A 9,206-nucleotide genomic window follows, 5' to 3' on the forward strand; every position below is an offset into this window, starting at 1 on the left:
TGAAAATAAAAACCTACATTTGTTTCAAAATGCATTTGATCTTCATATTTCATTGTGAAACATTTTCCAATTAAAATGACACGGGTGCACACGGATAGGCTGGAGACATTAAAACCAGAGTTACTCCTACCGATTCCAATTCCAGTTTCTTTACATCACTCTTTCCGGACAGATTGTTTTTCTCTGCACAACAGTGGATGATCTTACAATACCAACAGACAAAAACAAGTGCAAACAAAAAAAATTACAAATATCAATCTCCAAAAGGAGAGATCGAACAAAACCCACTTTCAATGGTCACATTCCTGAATGTTGTGGTTCTTGTTTGTACAATATAGCATTGGAAATACATAGCCAGCCTCCCACCCCCACCCTCCCAGAATACTGTAAACTAATAATGGAGTATCAATTTCATTTCATGGTCAACACTTATTATTAGAAGTATGAAGAACTATGTGACAACATAAGAACACAGAAACCCCTTTCAGAACAGCGATTTTATTAAATTAGATGCTCTATAAAACACTGCAGATGTTGTAACCATTTGCACTCTTGATTTCCAATTGTTGTAACACTTTATATTCGCTAAGCAACATTTCATAAAATGTTAGGAACCCCCCCCCCCCCCAAAAAAAAAAAACTACGTTAATGACGGCCTGCATGATGAGCTGACTCGCTCAATGAAGACAGATTGCCCAATGTACTTCCAGCAAGCCTACAGATGTGTTGAATGTACCAGTATGAGAAGAAAAAAAACACACAAAAACCCACAGCCAACCCCCACCCCCCCTTTAATGTTGCATTAATATTGAACACAGAATATGAATACAAACTAAAATCTTTATGCACACAAATATCGATTACAGATCTTCTCCAGATGCACTTACAAAGCAACTCTCATCAACACACCAGCCAGTTCAGAATACCTTCCATCATTTCAGTTATTCAGTTACGTCCCATTCCCTCCGACTGAAGCCCTGCACATTCACGTCTCATTCCAACCAGTCTGATGTGCACCTGTGAAGCAACCCTTACAAGTGCTTTGCGATCTAGTGTCTGCTTAGGCTGCCCTACCTTCTTATAATCGTGAGCAGTAATAATTGGTCTTATTTGGCGACCCAGGCTATAGTAAAGATGCAGTATCCCTTTCTGCAGAACTTTAAATGCTGTCCACAGGAAAAGGAAAATACCCATTGTTTGCATAGAAGATCAGATTTATTTTCTTGATAATGCAAAAGCTACCAAACAGAGTAATACTATTCAGTCATTCCATCACAAGTCCCCCTGTTATTTATTTATATATATATATATATATATATATATATATATATATATATATATATATAAATATATAGTTATTACAAAAATTGACTTGTAATTTTTTATTTTATTTTACCAGGTTGATGCTGTTCCTTCTCTATATATGCAATTACTGCAGGCAGTTCTCACTCCGGCACAGTCACTCTCGAAACGGAAAACAAAGTTTCGGTTGTTATTTGTTGAGGAGGCTGACCAAAAAAAAAAAAAAAAAAATCGGGTCGCAGGTGGCTACTTAAATCGGGAGACAAAACCACATGGAGATGGTGTTCTTTGTAAAGCCTTTATAACCTTCAAAGACCGAGCACAAACAAGGATACCACATCTTTAAGGATGGCATTGGACAGAATGAGGAGGTTGTGCTGCATGTTTAAGGGACTGTGGAGAGCAGAGCGAGGAGGCCAGCACACCTCCTTCGTCACATGAAGTCCTCGTAGTCCTGTGCGTAGCCGCCGTCGTACTCGCCATAGTCGGCCAGGTCGTCCTTGAGCTTGGCCTTCAGGCCTCCGCCCGGCAGCACTCCTTTACTCTTCTTCTTCTTCGCCTTATTTTGCTGAAAGCAGAATGAAAACATGAGCAGGTAACAGAGGAGGAGGAGGAGAAAACATAAAACAGCAACAGCATGATCAGTTCAGTTCAGGCTCGATGAAACGCTAGGACATGAATGAAGGCCGAGATGCAGTGTAAGAGCGCCGTCTACTGCCGAGGATGTGAACAGTACAGCCAGAACTCAAGGCAGCAGCTTCGACAAGGCTCTCGACTGTGCCCTTCATACCATCAGATATCTGAGCAGTGCGGCACTGAAGTGACCAAATAAAATGAGCAAAATACAGTATCCACATACTGATAGAAACCAAATATGGGATGTTTTCTTTCCACTAACAGTAAATGCAGAAGGAAACAGTTAAGTCCTTACCTTTTCCTGTTTCTGTTTTTCGGTTAATAGAACTGTCAAGGAGGTGCTGATTTTTTTCATGTCTTCCACTTCCACTGCAGAGAGGGGGAAGGGAGAAAGAGTCAAGACACTTGAAGTGTAAGAAGCTGATACTTTTTATAGAAATCATGGTGAACCTAAGGGTCAACTGTTTATTTACATTCAAGATTACACATTTGTTTAACACACACTCACATATATAGATTTATTTTAAATGAGGATCAATTGCCACTATGAAAGAACGATGCCAGTGTAGGAAAATCCACCCATTTTCTGAGTCAGAATCAACTGGACAGCTGTGTCTAGGTCTGAGATTCAAGTAATCACTCAGAAGGAGCTGCAGCACACCCCCTAATGCCAACCACCTAAAAACAGGAGCCAGGGACCCGAGCAGCGGCAGGAACTTACATGAAATACAGAGATCTCGGAACAAAGACTCCAGAAAACTGGAATAGTGCACGGACTTCTCGTACTGGGAGATCTTTTCCTTTAGCAGCTTTTCAAATTCTGTGAAGTCATCTTTAGAAGAAGGATTCATGGCATCAATTCCTGTTACATTATTTACACCTGCAGGGATCAAAGAAAAACAAAAAGCATGACATTGTTTGCAATCACCGAGAGACAGGTGTAGAGCCAGCAGGGCCTGTAAACTAACAAGCACATATCACAGCAGTCATGCCCCTTTTCCACTGGCATATTCACTGCAATACACGAGCCGAATGAATGATGCGAGACGTTGTGGATGCCGAGAGTTGCGTGACTGATGCTGAAAGAGTCAGGTTTTTCCAGATATCAACAAAGCAGGAGCTTGAGAGTGTGGTTGTACTTGTAATTTTGGCTTTTTATTTTTACCAGACTGTAATAGCGAAGCTGCAAAGACATACATTAAAACAATCTCAAATGTGACAAAAACATGTGAAAGAAAGTAACAATTGAGTTTAATTTCTATTTGTTTCGTTATAGTATCGTTTAGGTAGTCATTGTGAAAAGAGCAGAGACAAGCTTCTTGGAGAGAGAAAGTACATCACAATTTACAACTTATGAGAAATGTACTCGGTTGTAAACAACTTAGGGGGAAAAGGGAAGGCTATACATTTCCTAAGCTTAGTTATTTCAAAAGCTTTTTTTTTTTGTTTTGTTACTGTGGCGTAATTCGTAATTTAAAAGCTATCAGCGTTTACTGTTATAAATAAACGTATACATCGTTCGAGGCGAGAGAACGAGTTAAAAAAGTTATCGGATGTTGGAGGTTAAAGACCGAACTTAACTTACAGATGAAGGGCTATCACTCGAAGCTGTAACACATTCATTTAAACTCACTGTGTAGATCAATCCTACGATTCTTTTACCAGTACATAAACAGAATAGTAAATTGTTAAGTATTTGTGGTGCAATTTATTCATGTATTAAGTATTTGTAATGTATGTAGACCTAGTAATCAGGTAGGCCGACGCTACGTGAAGATGAGTTCAGTTAACTCTTCCCTTGCCACGGCTCAGCCCAGGGCCAGCCCTAGGTAAGGAGCAGGGCCAAAAATTCCCAGCCAGCACGGCTCGCATATGCCAGTGGAAAAGGGGTATCAGAGCAAAGCTGGACTGAGTCCTCACTCACCTGCTCAGAGGTTCGCTTACACAAAGCTGACTGACTTGATTTTCTACCGTGTGAGCATATTTTTAAAATCCACTCTAACACCAATGTACACAGTACCAGTCTGGGGATTGAGACCATCAGAAACAGCCACTTAACCGCTTCCAAGGGTGGAGGAAAGTGTGAATTAGCTGTCCTGTGGTGAGCACCCCGAGTCCACTTCTCAGAACACAAGCTTCAGTCATCAAGGGTTGCAACACACTTGTTTCCATGTTTTTATGATTTTGTTGAACCTCACTGTTGCACTACATTTATAATGCAGAAACCCATCTTGCCACAGCATAAGGTACCTACCGAAGGCTTCTTTTGCTAGTTCAAGGTCTGCTTCTTCTTGCAACTGTTTCACTCGCAGCTTCTCTGCCATCTGTTGTTCTACTGTCAGTTCTGCCTCGGATTCCTCTAACTAACAATGAAAAACAAAAACAATGTTCAAATTTCAGACAGAATACTGATATATGTATATAAAAGTTTGGATTAGTATTAAGAATGAATTGAAAAGCCGAAGTCCAAAAAGCAATGATTTAACATTTACTTTCGGGTAAATTTGCCGAGATGTGCACAGTGAGCGAACAGGTTTTAATTAGCCCGAACCTGGCGCCTTAGAGATTGTGGCCATAGATCAAAAGACAGGATCTAGCTGATATAAACTGGGTATACTTCTTTCCTGTATATTGTACAGGTATAAAGTTATATATTCACATTAAATGTTCAATAAGTTAAGTCAGTGTGAAGAGACCTCTGCTTCACTACCTACCAACTGTTACAATATGTACAGCTCTACTTGATACAGCCCACAAAGAACAAACAGTTTTTACAGTTAATACTTCAGCCTACTTGATATTGCTGGATTTCAGGGGCTCTAAAGCTGGCTGAATGTTGTACTGTACTACTACACTGTAACACCTTTGTATTATTGATGTTTCTCCAGTTACTGCACAATTAGTTACACCTTCACAGTGTATGTCTTTTTCATGCCTTGTGGAATAACAGTGGCCCTAGTCAAAGCAGTCGGGAGTTCACAATCATACCAGTTCGGTGATTCTACCGCTGAATACTCACCCTCTTTTTGATTTCCTCCTGCTTTTTCCTCTGTCGGGTCTCCTTCTCTTTGATCTTTTCAATTAATTTTTTCTTGTCTGAAACTTTAACGTCTAGAAAATGGAAGGAAACAAGAAACTAATGAGAGCAGGGAAGACAAACAGTGCACGAAAAGAGTAAAATATCTTTGGAATTTACATTAAAAAAAATATATATATATATACTGGTTTTCTTTCCGCCAAATACAATCCATGCCAATTATTTTAAGGGTATAGGTTTTAGTTATTTAACAGATTGCAGCAGGCAGAGACTTTCTGGTTATTGTATTCACCCACCTGTTTTTTTCTCCTCTGCCTTCTTCTCCTCATCTTCGTCATCATCCCAATTGTCCTGTGGATTGGAGAAGAGAGGGACTGCGATTATTTTCAGGTCTCAAAGGCTCGAGCTCACATCTCATCAACAGGGAGAGCTCGCATTATACTCCTGGCGGGGTAAGAGCTCGCTCCAGAGAGGACAAGATCAATTAAAAATACGAAAGACAAGAAGCAGGAGGGAATAAGGGCCGATACGCCATCTTCAGCGCCTCAGGCCCCAATCCAGAACTGCACTTGCTCTGTGCTGCTCACCCATCACCTATAAACCATAAACCATGTGCCAGTGCCCGAGGACAGGACTAGGGCAGCGGTGCCCACTGGTACTGCAGTGACATTACACCATCATCTGCAGTTCATCTGGACATCACCAAACACGACCATCTATCACATGCATCTCCAGAACAGGAAGCTTATATTACACGACCTGATTCAAGGGCGCTCTCTGACCTGGTGTGCAGTATTTCACATATGAACACACAAAACCCTGCTTGTCATTTTACATATATACTAATTATTGTTCACTGTCTGTATCTCACTTTTTTCCTGGGGGGGTTGATATAAAATGTGTAATTGTATAAGAATCTGGTGTCACGTTTACTGCTCCAAACAGCCACAGTCTATTTTAAAAGAATAATGATAAAAGGGGAGAGGTGCCGCTGTGCCACACTGTGCTGTATCAGGTTCCAGAAGGCACTGGCCGCTGTGCTGAGCTGGTCTATGGGTGTGACCTACAGTACACAACACACTGGACTTTTCTGGAGCAAAACCCAAAGCCTTGTGACCCTCCAGCTGACTGCAGGGCCTGTGAAGCAGTGACACCCTACAGCAGATGTAGGAAGCACAGGGCTAATGGCCACTTTCCAAACCATGCAGACTGTATCCCGGATTGTATATTACTCGACTGAAGTGTGGAGGTTAACTGCCAGCGAGGCGTTGACAGATATCGTTAAATACACACTTCTGAAACCAGCTCATTTTAAATCACAGAAGACAAGACTTTCACGAATGAAAGACAGACTAATATTGGCTATACAAAACCGGCAGGCTCCCCACATGTGCCGGCGTGGAGGAAGCCTGCAGCTTTCCTGTACAAACAGAGAGCTGGCCCTGTCACTGCATCACAATGAGAACAATTCAATGACTAAAACCTGCGTCGTGGTGGTTTCCACCCCCACTATGACATCAAGGTTAGAAAAGGCAATCGGCTGACTCAAACAAATGAACTAACATCCAGTCATCTGATCCGGGCCACCGACGCCATGAGGAATGGCCACAGTAGCCGGGATATAACGGTATTTACTTCCAAGCCACGACGGATGGCTCACATGGAGATCTACCATCAACTTTGTAGTGGGAGCCGGGCGTATTACGTGTGTGTATGTGTAGGTACTATTTCAGGCACGGTCATGTGCGGGTTTAGTGAAACATATGGGAAACGTCACGGTGGAGACTCTTTAAAAACAACTCACAAGGCCAATACTAAACCCATATGGATGGAAGTAAATACACCCCTGTAGACACACACACACACAGATGCACGCATTAAATATAAAGATAAAGATCAAATCTATAGGCACGGGTATTTTCCGGCCCTTCTACATGGTGAAAACAGACACACACGTACTCCCACATGGCCTGTCACTCGCCACATCTCCCCGTCTCTCCAGTCGGCACTGGCACCGGCACTCCAGCCTACATACAGCGTCGAAAAGGGGACAGAGACCAGGAAACTGGCTCGCAAACAAAACCCACATCTCAAACCAGTCGTGTACCCTCTCGGTTGCTGACTACAGCGGCCAGACAGCGGTGTCCGGGCCCCCGCGGCCTGCTGCGGAGGTCCCGCTCCGGACTGCCGGGCCGCTCGTATCTACCTTCACGTCTTCCTCCTCGTCCTCGCCTTCCCACTTGTCCAACACGGGCACTTTCTTGATCGGCTCATCCTGCTCCTCGAAGTTGTCGGCGTCTGTCGAGAGAAAGAGAGCGTGTCAGGCGCCGGGTAGCCCTGTCATGCGTACACGGCCGGGACTGTTTTTCTTCCCTGTGGAAACAATTCGCTCCGTCTCGGATTCTTACCCCAGGAGTCGACGTCCGCCATCTTGCTGTGTGTGTGTCTGTGCGCCAGGAAGAGAGCGAATCCGGCCGGGCTGGCGGCAGCGCGCAGAGAATGATGGGACATTGGAGGACAGGCGCCATCTCGCCCCCTACTGGGAGTAAGGAGTTATAGCAGGCAGTGCTGAATAGCTCATGTAGTGTTTACATATTTATGAACACTTTACACACATATATATAAATAATATCAGTAGTAGCGGTCATAGTTTGTATGTGAGAACATGGAGAATCTTGTTCTCTTGAAAGATCTTTATTATTAATAATAATAATAATTAAACTTTTTTATAAATACTAACTCCTTCATCAATCAAACTTTGCACAGGGCGGTAGGAGTCAGTTTCCTATATTTCTATATCAAATACATAGGAGTATGTTTTTTTAAAGTTTGCTTTATGACACTGGGGTGATACAGTGTGCAGTGAATGTGTATGGGGTACACTCTCATATTAACTCATGGGAACAGATGGATGCTTCAAATCATTTAATAATCAGTGTTTCAATATCCAGACACACATAGTAAAAGGCTCTCTTCTGCACAACTGCCCTTCCCAACGCTCCCTATTAAAACAGACAACGACTACATCACAACCACATCAACACAGTAACCAGAGGAAAATAACGCACACTGGTTTTGGTGTTTTACTAGACTAAAGGCATGCAATTATAGGAAATCACATTGCATTTGCACTGTTAACGTAGTAAGATACTATACAAACACACTGCAGATCAGTTCACACTTGAATATACAAATACTGAAAATAACAACAGTAAACACAGGGAATAAATATCAAACATACAGTTCTGAGTTGAACTCAGAGGGAATACATCAGCACATGGCTTATTTCCATTAGACTATCTAGCAATGAAATCTTAACTTTATAATATCTTAAAGTCTTCATTCTGTCTAACAAGAATTGTCGCATATATTCATATAGTGGGAAATATTACAAATATGACAAAAAATGATGACACCACATGAAATAGTGTACAGTACAGGTATACAGCACACAACAAGGCAAAGCCTGGAAATAAACACAGGGAATTAAAGAGATCAATCAAGTTCAAAACATATTTTCACAGTATTTTTTATATCATACCAGTGTACTCTAAGACTGATAGATATAAAACAGTTTAAAAACATAAATCACTCTCGGTAGCAAGGCATCCCTGCAAAAAATAATACAAAAACTGTCTGATGTTGGTGACTTTTCACTCATACCTTCATGCAATGTCCCAGCTAAGATCACATGTCCACAACTTTGATATATTTTAAAATAAAATATTAACATGTCAATAACCAAGCTGATGTATTGCAATAGTATGTTAAAAGTCATAAATGACATGTATTTCCATTGAATAATTATAAGCTGCAGTCACATCATCAGAGATCAGCGGTGACTGTACCCTTCACAGAGCAAGTGCTTCCTCACACCACATCAATGATCTCTTGTTCTAAAATGCATGCAGCTGTAGTTGTGTATTCACACCTTTAATATTATTAATTGATTCCTTGAGCCCAATGAATATTGATATCTTTTCAGTGTTTGTTGGAAACAGATTCAGCCCTAAAGAGAAAACCTAACTGAGTTTAGACAGGGTGTGTGTGAGTACATTGTACTGTCACTCCAAAGACAATCAACTGATGCAGAAAAATAGATACATAAAATCATTAATGAATTAAAACAATATCAAATAAAAAGCAGCATGATCATTAGGGAAGCAGTGCAGGATGCATGCCCTGTAAAACACGGTTTCTTGCAAGTATGCAGGAAGGGAGGGTGGGTGGA

The 9,206-nt window shown here is 41.5% G+C and overlaps 1 protein-coding gene across 1 annotated transcript; it reads right to left on the minus strand.

The window, feature by feature from the left end:
* Positions 1 to 30: 30 nt before the first annotated feature.
* eif3jb (eukaryotic translation initiation factor 3, subunit Jb) lies at positions 31 to 7,494 on the minus strand. Its single transcript, XM_066701257.1, has 8 exons — positions 7,384 to 7,494; positions 7,182 to 7,273; positions 5,272 to 5,326; positions 4,958 to 5,049; positions 4,193 to 4,301; positions 2,660 to 2,818; positions 2,234 to 2,307; positions 31 to 1,870 (listed from the first exon to the last, which is right to left on the minus strand). Exons 1-8 carry the CDS (start codon positions 7,484 to 7,486, stop codon positions 1,736 to 1,738), a joined length of 819 nt encoding a protein of 272 aa, XP_066557354.1. The 5' UTR covers positions 7,487 to 7,494; the 3' UTR covers positions 31 to 1,735.
* Between the last annotated feature and the right edge of the window lie 1,712 nt (positions 7,495 to 9,206).

This window comes from Amia ocellicauda, chromosome 4 (genome assembly GCF_036373705.1).
Source record: "Amia ocellicauda isolate fAmiCal2 chromosome 4, fAmiCal2.hap1, whole genome shotgun sequence".
Classification (NCBI taxonomy): domain Eukaryota; kingdom Metazoa; phylum Chordata; class Actinopteri; order Amiiformes; family Amiidae; genus Amia; species Amia ocellicauda.